Source organism: Mus musculus, chromosome 10, assembly GCF_000001635.26.
Source record: "Mus musculus strain C57BL/6J chromosome 10, GRCm38.p6 C57BL/6J".
Lineage (NCBI taxonomy): Eukaryota > Metazoa > Chordata > Mammalia > Rodentia > Muridae > Mus > Mus musculus.
Genome location: NC_000076.6, coordinates 34,032,933 through 34,058,052, shown reverse-complemented (window position 1 = coordinate 34,058,052; position 25,120 = coordinate 34,032,933). Strand labels below are relative to the sequence as shown.

General features: G+C 39.2%; 2 protein-coding genes across 2 annotated transcripts in view; one reads left to right on the top strand and one right to left on the bottom strand.

Moving 5' to 3' along the window:
* Trappc3l (trafficking protein particle complex 3 like) overlaps positions 1-20,456 on the bottom strand; it is a 72,219-nt gene extending 51,763 nt beyond the window's left edge. Inside the window, exons 1-2 of the mRNA NM_001162937.1 lie at positions 20,365-20,456; positions 1,157-1,340 (exon numbers count right to left, since the gene is read on the bottom strand). Coding sequence (NP_001156409.1) covers positions 1,157-1,198 — 42 coding nt within the window. The 5' untranslated portion in view covers positions 1,199-1,340; positions 20,365-20,456. The remainder of the gene's footprint in view (positions 1-1,156; positions 1,341-20,364) is intronic.
* On the top strand, positions 13,740-19,269 carry Calhm4 (calcium homeostasis modulator family member 4). The gene is made up of 2 exons (NM_001081165.1): positions 13,740-14,344; positions 16,161-19,269. Exons 1-2 carry the CDS (start codon positions 13,784-13,786, stop codon positions 16,545-16,547), a joined length of 948 nt encoding a protein of 315 aa, NP_001074634.1. The 5' UTR covers positions 13,740-13,783; the 3' UTR covers positions 16,548-19,269.
* Positions 20,457-25,120: the final 4,664 nt, after the last annotated feature.

Sequence of the window (25,120 nt, the reverse complement as noted above, 5' to 3'; positions counted from 1 at the left end):
TAGCCTCAAGTCTCAGGTGCTCTCTCTCCCATGGGATAGACTAATACACCTTAAAACATGTTTATTTCCTAAGTTTTAAGTACATGTCCAAAAAAGGTCCATTTTTCATCCTGCATCATGACCAGAGATTATATTTTCAACTGCATATCTAGCATATCTTTGTAGGTCTTACAACCATACTACACATCCCAAGAAATACTAACATGAATTTCTTTATGTTTTTTTAAAACAATAAAATCAATCGCTTTCAATGTATAAATAGAACTCCAGTAATTATTTTCAGTGGTTTTGGATACACGAGTATAAAAAGGTTTTAACTGTTGTGTGTTCACATGTGCATAATAATTGAGGCACTGTATAAATTATGTACTATATATATTTGTCATTTGATAGATAACAGACAAATTGTTACAAGAGCCTAAGCTGCCAGATGGAATATTTGCAGGTATTTCTGACTGTGGCACACACCAGGTTGTCAATGCATCCTTGGGAGCACAGGGATAAAATCACCTAATAACACTAAATTCCCACTAATCCCTGAAATGATTAATAAAGCATTAAACAGAACCCTAAGTTTTCCTACCTATAATAATTGAATTACTGATGCTAGGGTGAAAGGTTTAAAAAACAAAAACAAAACCCAAAAGTATTGGTTCAAATTAAATGTGCCAAAAAAAAAAAAAAGCCTTAGGAATAAGTGAATTAAAGGACAATGGCTCACGTCAAACACAAACACATTTAGTACTAGGCAGTGTATTTTTAATGACAGTTTTTTGATTCCTAGTGTTTTGACAATCTTTTCCTGTTCAGTTTATACATAATTGACTTAACATTTTATTTGCTTCTTAATACAACATGAAATATAGAGAACTGATTGTCTCATATTTTATCTTAGAGGCAAAAGGATTATTTGATAACCTTTATTCAAGTCATCCAAAGCAAAGGAAACCCTAAAGATCTGTATAAGAACTGATTACTCTGCTACACTATTCAGAGATGCTTGTAAATATTTCCAGAAGGGTCATTCACTAAACACCATTTTTGCTTCTCTGAAACCTTCTACTCATAGCATCACTTCCTCCAAACACACAAAACATCCTTCAAGAAAACATTTGCTGGGAGAGGGAAGCAAGGCTCTTTGACAGAAAGGTCTTACTATTTTGTGATATTCTGGCCTTTTGTGCGCAGGACGAGACATCTCTCCTGGTAGATGAAGAGATCTTCGGTTCTTTTCTTCTGTCTGTGACTTAGATAAACATCAGTAGTCCTCTCCCATCTCTGTCTTAGCAAACTCTTCCTTGCTTTGATGCAGGAGTGCGCTCTACTGCCTTTGCTCTTTGCTGAATGGAAGAGAGAGAGAGAAAATGTGAACAATGTCTTATGCCTCTGTAACCTGCTGCTGAACAGCCTCACTTGTAATCCAGGCCCATAAAAGCTCACAGTGTGTGTGAAGTCAGACCCAAAAAGCACCAAGACACTAAAAATTCTCTAGCCCCAGGGAGTTGATGAGTGGTGTTTTGTTCTGGTGCCAAGGCATTGTTTTAAAATCAGGAGCAGAAACCTTCGCAATCCAAGACAGATCTAAATGTTAGCATTATTCACTTCTGTATTGATTGTTCTATGAATCAGAGAGACAGGATCAGCAATCTTTAGGCACTAAATCCTGAGTTTAAATCTGATCAACAACTGAGTTTCACATTGGCCCTAGAACAATGCCTGCCCCCATCTTGTGGGTTTCCAACATTCAAATATATTTAGAATCTTGTTTTTAAAAGATAAATTTTCATAACAGCCATCAGCAATTTTAACGAAAAGCATATATTTTCTTACAGAGCTGTTGCTCAAAATGGGTGCTCTGCAGTTTAATAATGTATAATGATTCTGGCAAAGAGAGTAAACCCTAGCTTTCTCTTGATAGTTTCTAAGCTATTGGATGCTCTATTTATGCAAAAGTACAAATATTTAAAGTTTAAATAAGAAATCTCATCATGACAACTGCAGGGTGTGGGATTTCAAAGCTGTTCTAGAAATAGACATGGAAGATTCTGTTGAGAAGGCAGTCTTCTGTTGCTTACATCTTGAGACAATTAGTCCTATTGGTTCTAGAACACTCTTTCTATAAAGCAAAGATTGGCAAGCCCTTTGAAGAAGAGTGTGGCACAGTTGAAAGAGCTTGGGATGGTTGACAAGGCTCCAATTCAGTTGCAGCTCCCCTGATTGCTGGCTGTGTGGCCATGGGCAAGCCACTTTATTGCTCTGTGGCTCAGTTTCCACATCTGTGAAATGGCAGTAGTAATACCTACCTCACAGAATAATTTGACTATCAAAGAGATGATATATACTGTAAAACGCATTATAATGCACTACATAAAAACTAATTACTGCAGGCGGTTTTTACAGGCAGATATATGGGATCAAATTTTATACTATGTGAAGTATTTCCATACTTGTGTATGTTCTATGAAACCATGGTCTCAGGGAAATCAGTCTTAATGGGTCTGGAAATTTGACAGCATTTTTAGAGGTAGACTAATAACTTACATTTGCAACTTTACAGCATATAGTATGATTTCCACTATCTATATTATTTTAATTCAACTATAGTCATTGAGGTAATCAGTGTGGTAGTCATTGCCATTTTACAGAATAGGTATATAGAATAAAAAGACTAAAAAAGCTTTTCAAGCTCATCTGGATAGTAGGAAACAGAACTACATTTGCAGATTCCAAATCACCCCCTTTTATCTATTGTATATATTCTAATGTAGTTGATAAAAAAATTTAGAAGTGGATTCTAAACAAATAGGAATATGTAATTGATAGTATGTTCCCAATTATGGGGGACAATTTGGAATTCAAAGTAAAAGATCCTGAGCAAAATGCATGAAACTCAAGAAGAACAAAGACCAAAGTGTGGACACGTTGCCCCTTCTTAGAATTGGGAACAAAACACCCATGGAAGGAGTTACAGAGACAATGTTTGGAGCTGTGATGAAAGATTGGACCATCTAGAGACTGCCATATCCAGGGATCCATCCCATAATCAGCTCAAACGCTGACACCATTGCATACACTAGGAAGATTGTGCTGAAAAGACCCTGATATAGCTGTCTCTTGTGAGACTAGGCCGGGGCCTAGCAAACACAGAAGTGGATGCTCACAATCAGCTATTGGATGGAACACAGGCGCCCCCCCCCCCCCCCCGCCAATGGAGGAGCTAGAGAAAGTACCCAAGGAGCTAAAGGGATCTGCAACCATATAGGTGGAACAACATTATGAACTAACCAGTACCCCTGAGCTTTTGACTCTAGCTGCATATGTATCAAAAGATGGCCTAATCGGCCATCACTGGAAAGAGAGGCCCATTGGACTTTATATGCCCCAGTACAGGGGAATGCCAGGGCCAAAAAGTGGGAGTGGGTGGGTAGGGGATTGGGGGGGGGAGGGTATGGGGGACTTTTGGGATAGCATTGGAAATGTAAATGAGGAAAATACCTAATTTAAAAAAAAGAGAGATCCTGAGCAAAACAGAAAAAGTCTATGTGCTTATAGAGGGGGAAAGGTGGAGCTGTAATCAACAATAATACAAGATCATGGCTGTATTGTGATCATATCAAGGCCTCTACAGAGCTTCAAAGGTATCATGGGTGTTGATCTGTGTACTGGACACTATCTGTGGAGATCTGTGAGGCTCTGAGATCTGTAGGGCTCTGGTCCGGCCCAAGGGTCCAAAGAGTGGGGACAGGGGAGTTAATCTTCTGCTGCCACTGCTGCTCTGGAGCAGCTTGACACTATGCAGTAGGCAGTTTGAGCAGGGAGGGGGAGCCAGATCTAGATGCTGGGTCTCTTCCACAGCTGCTTCTGCTCTGGAGTCTTTGCGAGTGGCTAGAAGCCAAGGTAGGGGCTATTGAACAGGAAGTGACTGAGGTAGGCTCAAACAGCTTCCAGCAGCAAAAGCTTTGAGAGAGAACTTCTCCCCAAAGTGTTATAGCTCTTTATGACAGATGCTCTCAGATGATCTTTGATGAAATAACTCTTGTGCTTTATTCCTTGTGAACAGGATCTTATATACATCTTGTGGTAGATTGGGGTCTAAAAGCAAATGCTTTCTATTGGTTTGGTCTGAGGTGTTAGGAATGCCTCATCTGCATGTGGAGGCGTTTTGGGCGCTGCCCCTACATGACTGATTCTCTCGGTCCTCTCCATAGGGTATCACGGTCATGTTTTCCAGGACAGGAACCTGGTTAGGAGTAGAAGAAACATCTATTGTACTCAGGTATGAGTGTACCAGGGATTCTGAATCCACTCGACCTTACCAAGTTTTCTGGCAGGGTCCACTGTTCCACACATGGGTTTCTTTAAAAGGGTGTGGCCTAACCTTTAATCCCAGTACTCAGGAGGCAGAGACAGACAGATCTCTGTGAGTTCCAGGTCAGCCTTGTATATAGAGTGAGTTCCAGGACAGCCAAAACTACACAGAGAAACCTTGTTCCAATAAACAAGAAAGAAAGAAAGAAAGAAAGAAAGAAAGAAAGAAAGAAAGAAAGAAAGAAAGAAAGAAAGAAAGAGAAGAGAGAGAGAGAGAAAGAGAGGGAAAGAAAGGAAGGAAGAAAAAAGAAAAGAAAAAAGAAGAAAGGAAGAGAAGAGAAGAGAAGAGAAGAGAAGAGAAGAGAAGAGAAGAGAAGAGAAAAGAGAAAATGGAGGTGAATCCTTCTTCCAGACTAACAGCCCAGCAGATAGGACCCAGCACCTGGGGTAGAAACTCATCCATGACAAGTGCACAATATACATCTTAGACAAACAGCTGTAGTCACTGTCAGTTGGACACTGGGTTGCTATTTTTCAGACTGTAAAACAGGCTCTTTCAACACTTCTTAACATCTGTATGCACCTTGTGTTTCCCATAACCCTTCTTCTTGTATAAAAACATCCTTCTCTCAAACAGAGGAGAGCATAGTTTGTTGATTCAGAACGTAAATGATTAATATTTGCCCTGGCACTAGAGTAGGGAAGAGAATTGTGTCAAAATAATGCCCAAGTGTTGTGTTTCTACTTTTAGTAAGAATCTTTAAGCTGGGTAGAATAGAATTTGGACCTGGGATTAAAAGAAAGGAGTACCCTTCAAGCCACTACATGTAAATAGTGTCTTGGATGACACCTCTACCCAGGTTCTTTTGGGGGCAGTGGGACAATTGAGTAAAGACTTGGGAAGATCCTAACAGAGTTTCTCCCAGCAACCAAAGAACTTATAAAGGGATTTGTTTCTTCTTATAAGCCTTCTGTAGGACCTAATGAAATGTCTCAGTGGGTAACAATGTAAAGGCAAAAGGACCCTAGTTGAAATCCCCAGCATCCTTCTAAAATGTCAGGCATAGTTACAAGTGTGCATAACCCCAGCATTGGCAGGCCAAGACAAGCAAATTCTGGGAGCTCACTGGTCAGCTAGCCTAGCAGACCCAGTGAACTTTCGGTTCAGTGAAAGACTCTACAAGTAAGAGGTGGTAGAGGAAGACACCAATATCATCCCCTGGCCTCCACATGCACACACACACACACATGCATATGTATGTGCACGCTCACACATGCAAAACATACTCCTTTCCATTTTAAGCTGATCTCTGTCTTATTTTCATCTGATTCCTGATATAAAATTAATATATGATTTCTTCTTTGATCTCCCCACCCGCCAAGGATAGCTGTAATGCTTAGATCTGATTTTCCCGGGAATACAATTGGCTGTGCTCAAGGAGAGAGAGAGATTGTGAAAATAAGTCCTTCTGAGTAGCATACATGTGAGGACTACATGAGGGACAGACAACAGTAAACTAACTTTGAGATTTATTTTTATCAAAGTAAAGAGTAAAGAGCCAGTCTCTCTGAGCCGTCCAGCGCCCTGAGCAGACCTTGGGTACAAACTCTGCAGCCAGCCCTACAACACCCAGAGGTAGCTCCACTCTCAGGCGCTCTAACATGCCCAGGATCAGAGGATCACAGGATTCAAGGATCTTGGTCACACCAGGATCTCAAGGTCCCAAAGGCAGCTTGACTCCCAGGAGCTTGGACATGTTCAGGATCACAGGATCACAGAATCACAGGATCACAGAGACAGCTTGACTCAGAAGAGTTCTGACATAACCAGGATCATAGGAAGGACAGGCTCCAGTCAGACATAGCCAGGGCAGGTAGCACTAGAGATAACCAGATGGCGGGAGGCAAGCATAAGAACAGAAGCAACGGAAAACAAGGTTACTTGGCATCATCAGAACCCATTTCTCCCACCATAGCAAGTCCTGGATACCCCAACACACTGGAAAAACAAGATTCAGATCTAAAATCATGTCTTGTGATGATGATAGGGGACATTAAGAAGAACACAAGTAACTCCTGTAAAGAAATACAGGAGAACACAGGTAAACAGCTAGAAGCCCTTAAAGAAGAAACACAAAAATCCCTTAAAGAGCTACAGGAAAACATAACCAAACAGGCAAAGGAAAGGAACAAAACCACTCAGGATCTAAAAATAGAACTAGAAACACTAAAAGAAATCACAAAGGGAGACACCCTGGAGTTAGAAAACCTAGGAAAGAAGTCAGAAATCATAGATGCAAGCATCACCAACAGAATACAAGAGACAGAACAAAAAGCTCCAAACCCAAAACATCCAGAAAATCCAGGACACAATGAGAAGACCAAACCTAAGGATAATAGATGTAGAAGAGAGTGAAGATTCCCAACTTAAAGGGCCAGTAAATATCTTCAACAAAATTATATAAGAAAACTTCCCTAACATAAAGAAAGAGATGCCCATGAACATACAAGAAGCCTACAGAATCTCAAATAGACTGGAGTTGAAAAGTAATTCCTCCTGTCACATAATAATCAAAACACCAAATGCACTAAAAAAGGAAAGAGTTTTAAAAGCAGTAAGGGAAAAAGATCAAGTAACATATAAAAGCAGACCTATCAGAATTACACCAGGCTTCTCACCAGAGAAAATGAAACCTAGAAGATCCCGGGCAGATGTCATACAGACCCTAAGAGAACACAAATGCCAGCCCAGGCTACTAGACCCAGCAAAATTCTCGATCACCATAGACAGAGAAAACAAGATATTTCATGACAAAACCAAATTTACACAATATTTTTCCACAGATCCAGCCCTACAAAAGACAACAGATGGAAAATACCAACACAAGAAGTGAAACTACACCCTAGAAGAAGCAAGAAAGTAATCTTTCATCAAACCCACACAAACATAATTCTACCTCTAACAAGAAAATTATCAGGAAGCAACAATCACTCTTCCTTAATATCTCTTAATATGAAAATTAATATTACCAATAAATTCTAATCAATTGAAATTCAAAAATATGAGTAATTAGAAATTTGTTGACTGTCATCCCATGGTCTAATTTGATAATGGGAGAAGTAGGTCCAATATTGCACAATCCATATACACTTTCTGCTTGTACATGACAGTGCCTTGCTGTGTGCTACATAATGGTCTTGAAATCATGCTTCTCCTATCTCAGCCTCTCTATTAGTAGCATTGTTTATTTGATATTTTTACACTATACTATGTTTTTCAGAACAGCTTACATATTTAAAAATTATTTATACAACCAAAATAAACATAGAAAATTAATTTGGGAAGTGGCTTGTAAGAAAACAGCAAAGAATGAGACTGAAGACTTTGCTTGATATTTATAATTATTGTACCAATTTTGAAGAAGGGGACATTATAAGTTACTCTTATCCTTGGATGAATGCTTTTCAAAACCATCACAGCCAATGAACCAGAATCTTACCCTCACCTAACGTCCTTGCCACCCTCCAAACAGCACCATTCTTCATTGAAACAGTTGATGAATGACTTCATGGATAGACCATCTTAATACACACACCATTTCTTAAATGAATGTAACCTGTTCCCTGCAGGCTGAGAATGAAGACAATCACTCAATTCAAATAGCTTTGACTGAAGCAGGAAATCTGTATCCAAAAATTGTTTCTACAATTCATTCCTTGGCGCAGCAGAACTGTCAACTCTTAGCTTATCTACTATAGAGGTAAAATCCTTTGGTGATGTGAGGGACATTGAAGTACAGCTTTATCACAATGAACTCCAATGTCCAAAAACTGTTCTTATTTTGTGTTTGTGCCACAGCAAATGCCAAGATTTTAAGCTCTACTAAAAACAAAACAAACAAAAAGACTTTATTTATGTACATTAAAAAAACTAATAGTGATCTATTATTTTTAAATATCATACAGTTAATATATTTGGAGTTATTTGAAATATATATTGAGAAAAACGTATGTATTTTCAGTATTGCTGTAGACAAACATCTACATAAGACTGTTCAATTTATTGTTTTATACCAAACAACTTTTATAATACTCATATTTATTGTTACAATATTTTATAGATTTTAAAGAATATGATAAAAACGAAAGGTATTGCAGGTTTTGAAAGGGGGGGGGGTTCCTCCGGGAGGGGTTGGGGGTACAAAAGGAAAAGAAGAATGTGATATAAGACCATTTAATCAAAATATGGTTTTAAATGTTAACAAATTCAGATAAATTGAAATTATGTATCTTTTCTCATCATAATGCAATAAAACAAACAAACAAACAAAAACAATAAAGAGAACCCAAGTTAAGAAACTTACAGGAGAATGCATGGGACTGGAACATGTTACATTAACTGAGGACACAGGTTCAGAAAGTCAATCATGTTTCTTTTCATGTGGGTTTTAACTTTGAATTTTGATACATGTGTATTTATGAGAGAAGGTGCTGTGTTCACCAGAGACACCTAGGAGAAGCATAGGCAGGGTAACAGACCACATATGATATTAAAGTGAAAGGAAAATATGGGGGTACAAAAGATTAAGTGTGGGTGGCAGAGGGGTGAGGGGAGGGTTAACCCAAATCCAGTGCACATGGAAAGGCTGAAAAGGGTTCTGCAAACCACATTCTTACAGATCTGCATCAATGAGGCCCTTCTCCAGTAGGGTTCAAACAATGCTCTTCTGTGTCCTATGCAGCTCTCAGAAGGAATGTTCTATAATTTTCTTCCTCATTTCCTCACATACAAGATATTATAGTGAATGAGTTAATGATCACAAAGAAGGATGTGGTATGTGCTACCAAGCTTTGCTATATATGCTTCAGGTTTTGTTTTAAGCCATAAAGCAACTCTGAACCAGCTAAAAATATCCAAAACATTCTTAAACCCTATGGTCTTTTTTTTTTCCTACTTATGATTGTCACTGTGTGGACCTTGGTATTTTATCGTTCCTATGAATCTTTTTAAGTTCCACATAGGTTCTTATCCATACAGAATATTTAATAGTACATGTAACTTTATTTTATAGTGGTATCATATGGCATGCACCTCATAGCCAGAACTTTTCTCTCAAAGGAGTTTGTCGACGTTTATCCACAGCAATAACCTGTCACTGTAGACAATTTATTTATACAGATTAACATCAGCCCAGCAACTCCTTCTGGAAAGAACCAGATTGTAGGTTAGTTAGGTTTTGCAGCCGTACAGATTCCGTCATGATAATTCCTCTCAGTCAGTACAAAAGCAGTCGTTTCCATATAATTAGCAGATATGGCTATTTTCCAATAAAATGTTAGTAATAAGCATCAACATTTGAATTTCATTTAGTTTTCATGTCACACATTTTGCATTATAAAATTTAATTTTAAAACACGCTACTAACACCACCTCTGTAGTACTCCATTGTCTTGGTTTCTGAATCAAATTCCTTGTTGTTGGGTATTGATATCGATATTTCTTTGGTTATCCTCTGGGGATGATCTCGGTGATCATCAACCAGTTTCAGAGAGAAATTATTTGTGGAACTTATAAAATATCTATCCTATATTTTGAGGCTATAGAACATCATATATCTTTAGCAATCTGACTTAGGCACAACTTGCTAAAATTATTCCTTTTATCTTTTATCAACTTATTGCTTATTTGATCACTTGTTAGTGTTACATTAAAAATCTCCCTATGAAATAATACTTCCTTATTATTTAGCTGGATTTTCTACTTCCACATTTTAAGGTTATGCCATTATGGACATACAGATTGACACTCCCATAACTTCATAACGCACTGTTTGTACTTTGACAGACTGTGTCGGCAGTCCTTTAAATGACCTGTCTCTCCTTCTAGTATTATTCTTCACAGTGGTCCATGCTTCCATATCTTTGTTTTTAACCTTTGTGTTTCAAGCTTAGTTTTGGGAAGTTCACTTGTAAGCATCACGGATGTTTTTAAAACACTACATGGGCAGGTTTAAACCAGCTCTGGTATGGTGGTTAAAGATGTGTGTCAGGCTATCTAGGTTCTAATTTTAACTCTTCCATTCATCTGTGTGGGGTGCTAGGCAAGCTCCCTAAACTCACCATACCTGAAGATTGGATTAATCAGAAAATTCAGTGTTCTTAACATGGTGCCTAGCAGACAGTAAGCATTCAGTCACTGTTAGTTCTTTAGCTTTTTTTTTTTTTATCATTTTTATTGATGCATCTAATCTCTTGTATACTGTAGTTTTGTCTTTTCACCTTATTATCCTCTTGTCTTTATTTACTCTTTCCTTTCCTGTAAAGATTCTTTTTTTATTTCCTCTGGGTTTTAAATGATCTATGTATGGGATATCTAGTCTTAGTGATCATACTTAAAATGTTTATGGTTTATTGAGACATATTTTATATACCGTTTGATAATTATGTAGATCAAGTTTTTAATCAATGTAATTAACACTGTTATCTCCCTATCCTATGTTTATTTGTATGGTATCCATTAATTAGAGGTCCAAATAATAAGCTATTAGTATTTACCCTGTGAGCCAGAGGTCAAATGCCAGAGCCACTGCCTTATCTAATGCTCACATACTGAGTTAATATTTTTCTGCCCTAAATCAACCATTCCTAGGCTGCAGATGTATAGGGATAATCTCTATGCCCCAAAGCCCACTAGATTTATTTAAAAGCCAAGCTTCAGTGTTCCCCTGACCTGACTTATCTTTCCCACAGGTATCCCAGTAAAGGTTCTGGTCTATGCTTTCTCTTCCTTCTCCCACCTTCTGACCTGGTTTGAAGCTTCCTGGTGTGACCTAGCTTGGCATTTCCTGGCCTGGTGTCCTGAGGAAAGAAGAAGAATAAATCTTTTGATAGCATTGGCATCTCTTCCACAGCTCCAAACACTGTGGGTAGAAAAGTTTTCTTGTTTCTTTATAACCTTTCTCTTCTTATCCCTCTTTTCCTGTTTTTCTTAGAAAGCACCAATTTATTTATATTTTCTAGAATTTGTTGTTTTGAGACAGGGTCTGTCTATTTAGTCCTTGGTGCCCTGAAACTCATTATGTAGACCAGACAGGCTTTGAACTCACAAAGATCCAACTGCCTTTGTATTTGTCTCTTAAGTACTGGGATTAAAGGCTTGTGCCCCATATCTGGCTATATTTTCTAGAGTTTTATATAAAGAATATCATGCATAGTTATTCTTCAATTTTTCTTCTAGAAAATTATTTTTTTAAGATTTATTTATTTTAATTTTTATGTATACGAGTACACTAGCTGTACAGATGGTTGTGTGCCTTCATGTGGTTGTTGGGAATTTAATTTTTTAGGACCTCTGCTTGTTCTGTTTGGCCTGCTCACTCCAGTTGGTCCCACTCACTCAGTCCCTGCATGCTCTGGCCCAAAGATTTATTTATTATTATAATTAAGTACACATAGCTGTCTTCAGATGCACCAGAAGAGGGTGTCAGATCTCATTAAGGGTGGTTGAAAGCCACCACTTGGTTGCTGACACTTGAATTCAGGACCTTCAGTAGAGCAGTCAGTGCTCTTACCCACTGAGCCATCTCGCCAGCTCTAGAAAATTACTCTTAATTTATTATCTATCTATCTATCTATCTATCTATCTATCTATCTATCTATCTATCTATCTCTTTGAATCTGCTGGGAGCAGTAATATTGGATATATACCAGCTTGTTAATTCATATGGTGATGGACATTTGGGCTGATTTTACTTTACAGCTTTTATGAAGGAAGTTTCCATGGATATTCAAGTATTTGCATAAATACATAAATATATGCTTTTTATCTATTAACAAATAACTAGGAGATATGAACAGTATATGATGGGGATAGATAAACTTTTAAGAAAATCACAATTTTCCAAATGGATTTGACATTCCTGTCATCAGTGTGTGAGAACTCCAGCTGTTCTACATCCTCAGCAACATCTGGTCAGTTAATATTTTCAGTATTCTTAGTAGATATGTAGTGATGCTGTGTTATAATAATATGCTATATATTATTATAACATTACATATTATATGTACATGTATACATATAATATATATAAAATATATGTATATATGTAAATAGGTAGATATAATATTACATATTACAATAATATCGAGTTCTATGTTTTTGAAATAGAAACAATAGCCTCAACACCTAACAAAGAGAATTTTTAAGTATTTTGAGCTCACCATTATCTGTGCTCTGAGGTCTGTCCTCAGGGTTCATCTACTTCTTGCTGAAATCCATCCTTTTGAAATCCTCTCAATGAGCAAATGCTGTGTATCTTTATCTGATTTTATTTTGCTCTGTCTTGAATGATGCCTTGCTACTACTGAGTCCCCTGCTGATATAGTGTTTTCTACTCTCTATTGACACTGGTCTTAATGCTTCTCTAGGTCTATTGTCATTTTGTGGTACAATATCTACTTTTGCTGTCTCGTACCTTTTGGGATTTTTATACTGCTCAAAACAGCAACCTTCTATGTGAAAGCTTTTTTAAAAGTGTTGCTTCTTTGCTAGCTTTTTTCCTTTCGTTTTGGGCTTTATCTATCTTCTGTGTCCTCAGTAGCTTTTTGTACTCTATTGTCTGTCTGTCTGTCTGTGATGTACTTTCTCAGTATACTCTCTCAGTTCACTAGTGATGTGTTTCAGCATACCCAGCTGAGAGTTTGAGAATGAAGATTTATAAAACCTATCAACTCCCATTTACATAGAAATTGTATCATAAGGAATCACTAATTAAGCAGCAAAAATGACTTCCATGTTTGATCATTTCATTTATTTAAAGCTATAAAACTATTTGAAATGTCACATTTTCATATAACCAAAGGATATAAAAATAAGTTTGCAGTTTTACTTTTACATCAACATATAGCAATACTCTACTGACAAATATCTCTGTTTTGAGGTAGCTCCTTTGTTCCTGGCCTCCTGTTTTTTGTTTGTTTGTTAAAAAAAAAAAACCTTTTGGGACCTCCTAGAAAATTTGGATTTCTCTTATATTTGATACTTTCCATTTCTCTGTGTTTTGTAAGGCTTTGTCTGGAGAATCTGTTTGTTGCTGAGATAAGAGTGTCTCTGTTTTGCTTCTTAGGCCGTGTTGTCTGATGCTTAACCTTTTCTGTGGTGCAAAGAGGTGCATTGAAAGATGGCGGGAGTCTGCCTGGCAAGTGTGCTGTGGTCATCCCTGATGAGACCCTGAGAGGTTCTCTTCTCAAAGCAAACTGAGTTCCCTTCGCTTTCTCCCAGCTATGATCTTGTGTAAATTTATTAGCTCAGGATTCACAAAGTAGATGAAACGAGTTTAAGTCCTTTAAACATACAAGGATGTGTTGGGTTACTTGACACAACCAGTTAAACCAGTGCTATCCTATAAAATGGTCACAGCTGGTAGAGTCTCACCATCAGAAAGAGCCACTAGCTGGCTGTGTCAGAGCTTCCACGATGAGCCCAGATCTCAACTGTATTTCATCTTCTCTGCTCAGAAGTGAACCGTGCATCAATTCTTTGATAGCGATTTTGACTGTTTGCGGACAGCAACTGTTCTCCTCTTATACATTCAGTTGTCCGTGTCAAGTCGGAAAAAATTTCTATTATGGTTCAGCTTTTCTTGTGGTTCCTGCCTTGATCCTTCTGATTGCTGGCTATGCTCTACGAGGCCAAATGTGGACAGTTGCCAGCGAGTACTGCTGCTGCAGCTGTACCCCTCCATACCGGAGAAGCAGCCCTCTGGAGAGGAGATTGGCTTGCCTCATGTTCTTCGACATCACTGGGAGGGCTCTGGTTGCTCCACTGACATGGTTGACGGTGACCCTGCTGACAGGTACCTACTATGAATGTGCAGCAAGTGAGTTTGCCTCTGTGGACCAATACCCGATGTTTGCTAATGTCACTCCTAGCAAACGAGAAGAGATGCTAGCTGGATTTCCATGCTACACGTCAGCTCCCTCTGATGTGATTCCAATAAGAGATGAAGTGGCTCTTCTACACAGATACCAGTCACAAGTAAGTTTATAACCTCCCCTTGTACCCCCTCCAACTCACCCCCTACCCCGTTGTCCTACAATTCCAAATTTGTTATAGTCTCTATGAAAATATTGAACATATCGCAGGTCTACTGTTTCTCATATTATCTGAATTCAGAAGACACATTCGATCCCGTGTATCAAAATGTACTTCAGTGGACAGCTGCACGCACATAGATAGGATGCTGGGGCTTAGTAGACCTGTTTCACTCAGGATACTTTACCTTAGTAACCAACTAGTTTTGTTGTTGTTGTTGTTATTGTTTTAGTTGTACTTTTCCATGCTTCCCACTCCTAACTGTGAAAGGAGATCATAAGAGAATCTGTCTCTTAAATGGTTGTGGATGAGAAAATGAACTAACACATTTAAAAAGAGCTCATGACCGTACCTAGTCTCTGTTAAAAATAATGAATTTTAGTAGTATTACAAATATTATCAGAACAGGGCTGTATCATTAAATGTCATTTTTCTGCATGTTTTCACATTTGTGTTCTTCTATACTAAAAATCTTTTTCTGAAATTATAGGAAGTTCAGTTGTGTTTTTAAAATCTCCAGTGGTGGTTCTAAATGTAGCATACATGCACAGATTAGAGTCAGGGAGATGGTACAGGAGGAAGACATGAGCCTGCAATACTTTTACGTTAAGTTCCAGTAGTGAAGTTTTACATTTTGGCAAGAAAAATCTATGACTTTCTCCAAGAGATGAATTAAAACATATCTTCAAAGCAATAAAACCTTAAAGTACTGATCACAGAAGCTTCCATGTATTTGGGCCTCTTATCTTTCTGTTATTTAGATACTGTTTATTTAGAAAAAATAAAATCAAGACGCAGAATCCTGAAATGCTGCAATAATACCCAGTCGAAGAAAAAGTCAGAGGAAGTTTCCATTAACATATTGTTTGTCACAATTTTGGGGAGGGGTGTCATTTTGTTGTTTGTTAGTTTGTGTTGACTAATCACAAAACCAGCTCAGAAAGACGAGCTTGTGAAGGCTTGTAAGAGAAAAACCAGAGTCAGAGGACATCTGTGCTGCCCACCTGTGACTGTACACTGTTAGCACTCTTCCTCATTAGACTTGCCTTCCTCATTTACCAGTTGTTAAATACTTTTAAAAGAATGATACAGAGGGGAACAAAAGAGTCTATGACAAAAATAAATCAGTGTTTAAAATGCAGAAACTAAGTAGTCACAAATAAAGCTAGTTTATCTAAAAACGAAAACAGTGAAGAACTACAAGGTATAGCTTACAGTTGCTTACTGACTTCTTTGGTTACAAGCGATAAGAGGAAAGAGAGATGCAGGAAGACGTGTGTGTGAATGAATACTTGATAGCAAGTCACTGAAGACCTTGGGAGGCTGCCATTAGTGTCCATCACAGCGTCATCTTCACCACCATTTATTATCAAATATTAATTAAGCCCCCAACAGACTCATGGGTCCATACCTAATGACCAAGAAGCAAGATTGGATTATAAGCAAAGGACAAGGTTTAAACATTTTATATAAGGTTAATTGGTGGTTTATAGCGTCTATCACTTCAAGGATGGTACTTAGAATCCATCCCACATTAACAGGTCACATTCCTTTGTAATATGAAGGCTATGCTGAAATGGCTTGACCTGACCTTCTATCACAGATATTTCCATACCAAACGATCATCATCATATAGTATACATCATTTTACCGACATCTTAGTTCTGAGGTCTGTTGGGCTCCCTCTTACCACAGCTGTTTCTTGAATGTTTGCCATTATCAGTGCTTAAACCCACTAATTCCTGCTGCTTATGTGTAGATGCTGGGCTGGATTCTGGTCGTTTTGGCAACCATTGCTCTCCTGCTCTCCAAATGTCTGGCAAGATGTTGCTCTCCCCTCACCTCTCTGCAGCATCACTATTGGACCAATCACCTCCACAACGAGAGAGTGCTCTTTGAGAAAGCTGCTGAGGAGCATTCCCAACTTCTTATTAGACATCGAATCAAGAAAGTATTTGGCTTCGTTCCTGGGAGTGAAGACATCAAACATATTCGTATCCCTTCGTGTCAGGACTGGAGAGAAATCTCTGTACCCAATCTTCTATGTGTGGGTGACACCTCACAGGGTCCCTATAGCTTCCTTGGAGACAGGGTGGTTGAGGAAAATGAGGAAGATAGACAAGAAGGTATTGAAATGAAACCTTGAGAGCTGCACCTTTCAAAGTTCAGGGTGCCTGATTTTTTTTTTCTTTCTGATGCTAGAGTTTCAGTACTACCGCTTTCTTTTTTTTCTCTCTGACACTTATGGACAGAAGTCCATCCAAAGTCCTATTTCCGAAATCAATATATAGAGTGAGAAGCTCTCCATCTTTATACAGTTCCATCACATGCTCATGATGACTGTTGTGTCATGACCGTCCAATTTGTATGGGCATGGGAATTTAAGTCAATTGGAATTTAGCTGTGTTGCTCGGCTCGATACTGGTGCAAGCATCAATAATTTGGAGTGCTATTTTGTCCTATGCCCATAATAGCTCCCTCAGAGAGCTATTGAGATTAAATGTGATGGCAGGAAACATTTACCACTCTGCTTTTCATATGGTGACCACAAACCAGCATCACTTTCCTCTATCCTCTTCTAATTCCACCTCCTATCAGTCCTTGATCTAATTTTAGGTTTTCTCCTTGTCTTCATTTAAATAATACATTTTTATTACCTTCTCCATCTGGCTTACTAGAGAGGAAGGTAGAATGAAGTGGTTTTTCTGGAGTGGTACAGTGAGGAAGGTTTTGAGTAATGCGCTGTGCTCATGGTAGATGGTGGATCGATCATCACATTATCATTATTAGTTATTAGTTATTGGTTATTGGTTATTCTCAGCATCACAGTAGGGGTGCCTTTATGACAACTTCTTATAAACTTTTTTCTAAAGCTTCCCTTCTATGATCCACAACAGGGGTCCCAACTGTAACTTTTCCTTGTCAAATTGTTCCTTTATGTTCCCAAACCTCTTTAAGGACCTAAGGAATGAAGTTTTACAATTTCTAGTTGTTTCTCAAACTCAAAGCAGCAGACACAATGAGAGGGAGAGATGCTGGAAGGATGGCTCATTGGGTAAGAGCAAATACTTCTCTGCTGAAGAACCTGAGTTTGGTTTATAATACCCATGTCAGGTGGCCCATGCTACCTGACGTTCCAGATCCAGGGTATCTAACACTTCTGGCCTCCACAGGTACCTGTCTCACAGGACCATAACCCCACAGAGAAACATACACATAATTTTAAAAATAAATAAATAGAACCTGGGGCAAGATAGACATTAGAAAATATGTCTTGATTAGAGTTGTTTCAAACCTGACTTCTGTCATGTTCACTTAAGCACCTGGCTCCTGGGCCCAGCGAGGGACCTCAGGGTTTTTGCTTATTTACTTCTTTAGCCAAAATTATTTTTGATTGCCAGAGAACCAACTGCTGATGGTCATCTTGACTTTCAAGGAGATCAACTAACTGGATTATCTAAAATGCCACCAATTTCTTATTGATGCATTTGTATACAGTTATGAGAGGTTCTATTTTGTGTCAAATTCTGGGAGCTTTGACTTGACAGAAACAAGTAAGAAGGGATTTTTGAGAAAACAAAATCCTTTCAGGAGTTTCCCTGATAGAACATTGCTTAGTGTGACACTTTGCTTGGCCAGGAAATTGTCCTGAACTCACTGTCAACCAATGATAACCTTATGAAAGTCAGACCATCTCTATGGGGCCTAATTTGTTGATTTGTAAAGCAGAACTAATGATGCCTTATCTTGCGGAAGTCAAGGAACTGAACCAAATGAACTACTGAAGCTAATTCATAATCTGATAAAATGTTTATATTCACTGTTATGTAGGTTAATCAATGGATACAGAGCAGTGGTTTTCAACCCTCCTAATCCTGGGACCCTTTAATACAGTTCCTCATGTTGTGATGATCCCCCAACCAGTAAAATTACTTGTGTTGCAGCTTCATAACTGTCATTCTGCTATTGTTACAAATCATAATGTAACTATCTGTGTTTTCCAATGGTCTTAGGTGACCCCTGTGAACGTGTCATTCAACTCTTAAGGAGTCGTGCCACACAGGTTGAAAAGCACTGGTATACAGTTTTTCTGGAATGATAGTAGACCTATGTTGCCTCTTCACTGAGTTGTATCTTTAGCTTTCTCTAAAAGACATCAACTGGCATTCTGCTTTTGGAAGAACATTAAGAGTGACTTTTTTTCAGGTGGCCTGGGGAAGGTAGCTCTACTTTATCTACTGTGTACTGGGGCTGATACAATATTACAAAAGCAATGTTGAAAAAGTAGCTAAAGTAGATGTACATAGTAGAAGGCCACTCAGTTCCCTCCAATAGGAAAGTCAGTGAACAGGGAATGTCTCATCCATTTTATTCTCAAAATTCCCATGAGGCTGAGAGTTCTTTGTCTCTACTGAGCCAAGAGTTTTATAATTTCGTCTGTGCTGACTTACTAGTAAATGAATCATCCTCACCAAACTCGGAATTGGTTTATTAGTTTTCAGGACCTTCACCACAAAGAGACTTTTCAATAAGGTTTTCAATTAACAGCACAATCAAAGAATGTATGAAGTTATAGTGTTACATCACCAGGAAGATTAATAGTTGCTTAGGACTTAACAATAGGAAACAGCCTCTGACGGCTTCTGAAGCCCTCTCCTCAACAAACTCAAACAGAGAAAGCTTACCTTCTGAGCCAGTTAATCGTGGCCATGACTTTTTGGTAAAGGAGATGGGGAATTCCTGATTTACATGGTTCTGAGGAATTCCTAGCATCTATATGAATGCATGAATAATAGCATATATACTTGATATTTTATTGCATTGTGTATCATCTATTTCAAATGAAATAAATCGATACCCCACCCTCTTTTCATGTATTCTTTTGTTCAGCAGCTAGCTGGGTAAATTTTTTTCATTAAGAACATGGCCTTTCAGCCTTATTTATAATAGCCAGAAACTGGAAAGAACCCAGATGCCCCTCAACAGAGGAATGGATACAGAAAATGTGGTACATCTACACAATGGAGTACTACTCAGCTATTAAAAAGAATGAATTTATGAAATTCCTAGCCAAATGGATGGACCTGGAGAGCATCATCCTGAGTGAGGTAACACAATCACAAAGGAACTCACACAATATGTACTCACTGATAAGTGGATACTAGCCCAAAACCTAGGATACCCACGATATAAGATACAATTTCCTAAACACATGAAACTCAAGAAAAATGAAGACTGAAGTGTGGACACTATGCCCCTCCTTAGAAGTGGGAACAAAACACCCATGGAAGGAGTTACAGAAACAAAGTTTGGAGCTGAGATGAAAGGATGGACCATGTAGAGACTGCCATATCCAGGGATCCACCCCATAATCAGCATCCAAACGCTGACACCATTGCATATACTAGCAAGATTTTATCGAAAGGACCCAGATGTAGCTGTCTCTTGTGAGACTATGCCGGGGCCTAGCAAACACAGAAGTGGATGCTCACAGTCAGCTAATGGATGGATCACAGGGCTCCCAATGGAGGAGCTAGAGAAAGTACCCAAGGAGCTAAAGGGATCTGCAACCCTATAGGTGGAACAACATTATGAACTAACCAGTACCCCTGAGCTCTTGACTCTAGCTGCATATGTATCAAAAGATGGCCTAGTCGGCCATCACTGGAAAGAGAGGCCCATTGGACACGCAGACTTTGTGTGCCCCGGTACAGGGGAACGCCAGGGCCAAAGGGGGGGAGTGGGTGGGTAGGGGAGTGGGGGTGGGTGGGTAAGGGGGACTTTTGGTATAGCATTGGAAATGTAAATGAGCTAAATCCCTAATAAAAAATGGGAAAAAAAAAAAAAAAAAAAAAAAAAAAAAAAAAAAAAAAAAGAACATGGCCTTCCTCTCCTTTATGCTTAATGGGTTTAGGTAATTATAAAGCATATAATTAAAATCAATTATATGCGCTAACACCTACCTTGTATTTTTGCTGCCAAGTTCTTTTGGCTGGCACATCAATTTCTGTGGCTTGGCAGAGATAGACTCGCTGACTTCTCCTTTGTCTGCTCCACTACTCCACCAGGATTCAGACCACCGCCTTCCCAGGAGAAAAATAAACCCAAAGCTTAGCTCTGGCTGTTTCTGACTCCTTTACTCTAGCAAAGCTGAATTGCACAGACCTTACTTATGCTTCATCATTCTCCTTGATTCTGTACTCATTCCAGCTGTGTTTTTGTTTAAAAATTTAAGGTAATGACTGCAATTAGAAACAGCCATGTGGGGGCTCAGGGTTTAATAGCGCTTGTTGCTTTTCCCGAGGATCTGCATTCTTTTGCCAGCACCCACACCTGGTAGTTTCTAACCACATGCAACTCCAGTCCAATGAGATCTATATCACTTTCTCTTGCACTCTTTTTTTTAAAAGAAAAAGAAAAAAGAAACAACAGCGTGGGCTTACTGTTCTTTCGCATCTAGTTTGTACTAAAAGGCAAACACAAACAGACCTTTACATTTTTAAATCATATAACTAATTAACGGCATTCTGAATGCAGAGTACAAATATGTTTTCTAGCTCAAAAAGCCACAAATGCATAGACACAATTTTAGGTTCAACATGCAGCATACCAAGTATTAGTATGCGATCAAGAAAGAGCAGAGTGCCAGGCTTGGGAAACAGGCAGGTTTAAAACTGGTTGTGTGAACTGGAAGTTAACATGTCTACAGATGTGACCCTGGATGGAATAGCGCACGGTGGTTCTAAACGGGTGAACTGCATCGTCCTTAGTGGAACTCATTTGGCTGTTCTAAACTCCAAGAATGATGAATCTTCTTTAATCTCAGCATCTAGGGAGACTGCAGCTTTCATGTATGGTTTCCTCTGTTGCCACCTAGTGGTTTCTATGAGTATGTGCACTATCTGTAGTGGGTGACTGCAGTACATATGGAGCATTACAAAGATATGAAGTCTGAAGCATTCCAAACATTAAGACATTTAAAACAGCAACATGAGGGGTTTGAAATGCTCCATCAGTAAATCTACGCAAATATTTCCAACTTGAAAAAAACACTTTCAGAATTACCACCACCCCTGTCCTGGAGTCTCAGGTTCTCTTTTTCTCTCCCTCTTCCTCTCCCACCCTCCCTCCCTCCCTCCCTCCCTCCCACCTCTCTCTCTCTCTCTCTCTCTCTCTCTCTCGCTCTCTCTCTCACACACACACACACACACACACACACACACACACACATGAAAGGTCCAGGACAGCACTATAATCTTGTTTCTTTCAGAAGGCCATAGTTATGAAGGGTTAACATGGAGTTCAGAGAAGCACTGTCACTCATTACTCATATGACCTTATGAATGTCAGCCTCTCTGGAACTTTAATTTTCCTTTGTATGAGACAGGAAAGAATGATTAAGTTGTAAGAGTTGTTGAGTGAACTCCTACTTGGAACACAGACTTATTTGAAGAGTAGTTCTGCGAAAATCTATATTGAATAAATCTCCTTCAAAATTAAACATATGGACAGACACACTTACATGCCACGGGGTTTATATTCCAAGACTCTAGTCCTTGTAATTCATCAGTGTTATTTTGATGGGAAAGACACTTGGAAGATTTGACACGAGTACTTTTAGATGAGGAGATCAAGTCCTGTAGAGTCTCGAGTCATTTCTCCACAGGAGGAATCAGTCAGGGAAAATGTTGGGCTACTCTCAAGGAATCACAAACTATGTCCGCTCAACACAGACAGGGCAGTAACAATAAACAGACCAAAAAATTCTACCAAGTTCAACTTGGCAAGCCAAGGAATTTATTGGAACTGCTCATAGGATTATAGGTGAGGGGTTGCTCATAGGAAGTGCATCACCCTAAAGCCCCGGTCCACATGGGTGACGACTCACAGAGCCTCCACCCCTGGATCTTTCTGCACCATCTTTACTGCTTATGTAACTTTTGGGTAGGAGAGGTCTTGTGAATCAGGTAAGTTTAGAGGTTTCCTGGGATCCTTGAATTGCTTAAACTCCGAGTCTTGTGGATCCTGTAATCTGGAGGAAATATTTCAATTTGGTATTGCCAGACAGGAGAAGAAAGAGTCATTACTGAGTGTCCATCATCCCTGACAAACAGGGCCATGAGCTAAAGTATGTGGGCATCCTCTACAAACAGGCAAAGACGTAGACTCTTTCTGAGAGCCGGCAGAAGGAACACAGCCCTGCCGACATCTTTATTTTGACCTACAGAGAACTGTGTCAGACTAGTAAGGATTCTATATAGTTTTTATGAATTACAAGATGACAAATTTGCATTTCTTAAAACCACAGAGTCTATAGAAATTTATTATAGTGGTGATTGTGTGGTATGATGGTGGCACATACCAACTCATCTCAAGAGTTTAGGAATCCAAGACCTCTTCAAGGGTGTGTCTAGTACAAGATTGTATCTTCCCTTGACCAGTTTAGGCAAAACTGTTGCTCTTTGAACTATCATCTTTCTACCTATCAATTATCTATCTTTCTGTCAATCATTTATATATTATCTATCTCTATAATAGTTTGTAAATAAAATACAATGTAGTCCAACTTTAAGGGGACAAGAACTGCAAAAATAAGAGCTCATATTAACTTTATTGGATCCATAGATACTTCTCTTTCCATCTCTCTGTCTCTTTTCAGACTAGGATTCACTGTATAGCTCAGACTTATACTGAATTAATGATTCTCCTGCCTCATCTGACTCAGTACTGGCATTGTGGAAATATATCACTCTGGACCTGTAGGCTTCATTTTAAGGCTACAAATATAATTTAAAAGGTAGTTAGCATTAACAGAACTGTATATTATAAATCCAATTTCATCATATATGGTTCTTTTTTATTCCCTTTGGTTTTTTGAGACACAGTTTCCTCTGTGTAGCCTTCTACTTCTATAACTCACTCTGTAGCTCAGGCTGATCTCAAACTCAAAGAGATCCACTTGCCTCTGCCTCCCAACTGCTGGGATTAAAGGCATGCACCACCACAGCCAGCAAATATATATATATATATATATATATATATATATATATATATATATATATATATATATATATATATATATAATTTGTTGTTGGTTTTGTTTTGTTTTTCGAGTCAGGGTTTCACTGTGTAACCCTTGGCTGTCATTTTTCAAGGATTCTCAAGATTCTCAATTTCTGTGGGACTTTATGGAGCATATAAGTTTCATACATCAAGTGGGCTTGCTATTGGAAAGACTACGCTGCCATTCTTTTATTTGAAGTCACTTAAGAAACAAGCGTATTTATTTAGGAAAGTAACTGAAATTCCTCGAGAAGAGTTTTTCCCCCTTGAAGATAAAGCCCAAAGCATCGTTCTTCTGTCCCCCAAAGCAAAAAGCAGGTCATTACAGGCAAAACAAGCGATAACGATTATTACAGAATGCTGTCCTTTTTGCCATCAGAGAACCTAGCCTTTGAGCTTTCTCTGAAGTATCCTGGATACCAGGGTGGGGCATGCGAATGAAGCTGCATTGCACAGCAGCTTTACGCCCCCGCGTGGCTGGCCATTGATTCCGGAGTGCTCCTCTCCTATGCGCCAACTGCCGCCTGTGTCTCCAGCTGGCAGCGTGGCCAGGCCCTACATTAGCTGCACCCCGGCATACAGGGTGGGCTGCCCCAGACGCCAGCAGTCTGAGATTGGACTTTTTTGAGCTCTTCCTCTCGGATCGCTGTCTTTTCTGATCGCAGTTCAATTTTGGACGTTTTGGGGGTGGATCAAGGACTTCCCCCACACTGGAATGAAACCTAGGCGACAGTTGCCAGCACGTCTGTCTCACATCCTCTCACCTGGCCTCCTGTGCTAGGTCCCTGCAACCAGTGTCAAAAGAGACCCTGTTCCAAGGATACAGTGAGCATGGGTTGAGGAAAGTGTTTGGAAGATGTGTAGTAAATCTAGCCAATTTAGAAAATCGACGGCCGCTGCATAGAATTTCCTGCACATTTTGGTTAAGACTTTATTTGCTGCCATCAAGAAAGCACATTCTAGCCCGGCGTGGTGGCACTTGCCTTTAATCCAAGCTCTTGGGAGGCAGGGACAGGGGCAGGGGCAGGGGCAGGGGCAGGGGCAGGGGCAGGGGCAGGGGCAGATCTCTGAGTTCGAGGCCAGCCTGGTCTACAGAGCCAGTTTCAGGACAGCCAGGACTGCACAGAAAAACTCTGTCTCAGAAAAACAAAAGAGAACAACAACAAAATAGAAAAGAAATAATAAAAAAGGAAGAAAAGAAAAAAAGACCACATTTTAGAGCTCGAGGGATGGCAGTTGCAGCTAAGCCTGATGACCAGAGTTGAATTCCTTGAACCCACAGTGAAAGAACCAAATCTCTGCAGCAGATCACTTTTAAAAAGAAAAAATCTCCAACCTTTATAATCCACCATCCCCCTGCCTCTATCTATCATGGCTCCCACCCCCCATCTGGGCTGGGAAGAATTCCTCAAGGGTTAGAGAGCTCAAATAGCTTGCAGGTAAATCAGTGTAAACACACTTTGTAGAACCAACTGATACATGAAGGAGCTTATACTAAGTCACACCCTTGGGTGGGTCTGTAAATAATGGATGCTGGAACAGGGAGAAAGATTTACCTCTGTGATGAGGTCACTTAGTAAGGAGTGTATGCTCCTGGGAAGAATATCACATCCAGGACCCTATACTTGACCTTAAGGAAACTCATTAGGATTGGCC

Bases quoted from the DNA above. Each gene is read 5' to 3' on its own strand.
- Calhm4 (NM_001081165.1), top strand. From the start codon at position 13,784: ATGAGCCCAGATCTCAACTGTATTTCATCTTCTCTGCTCAGAAGTGAA. The intron at 14,345-16,160 runs GTAAGTTTATAA...GCTTATGTGTAG, and splicing joins TACACAGATACCAGTCACAA to ATGCTGGGCTGGATTCTGGT.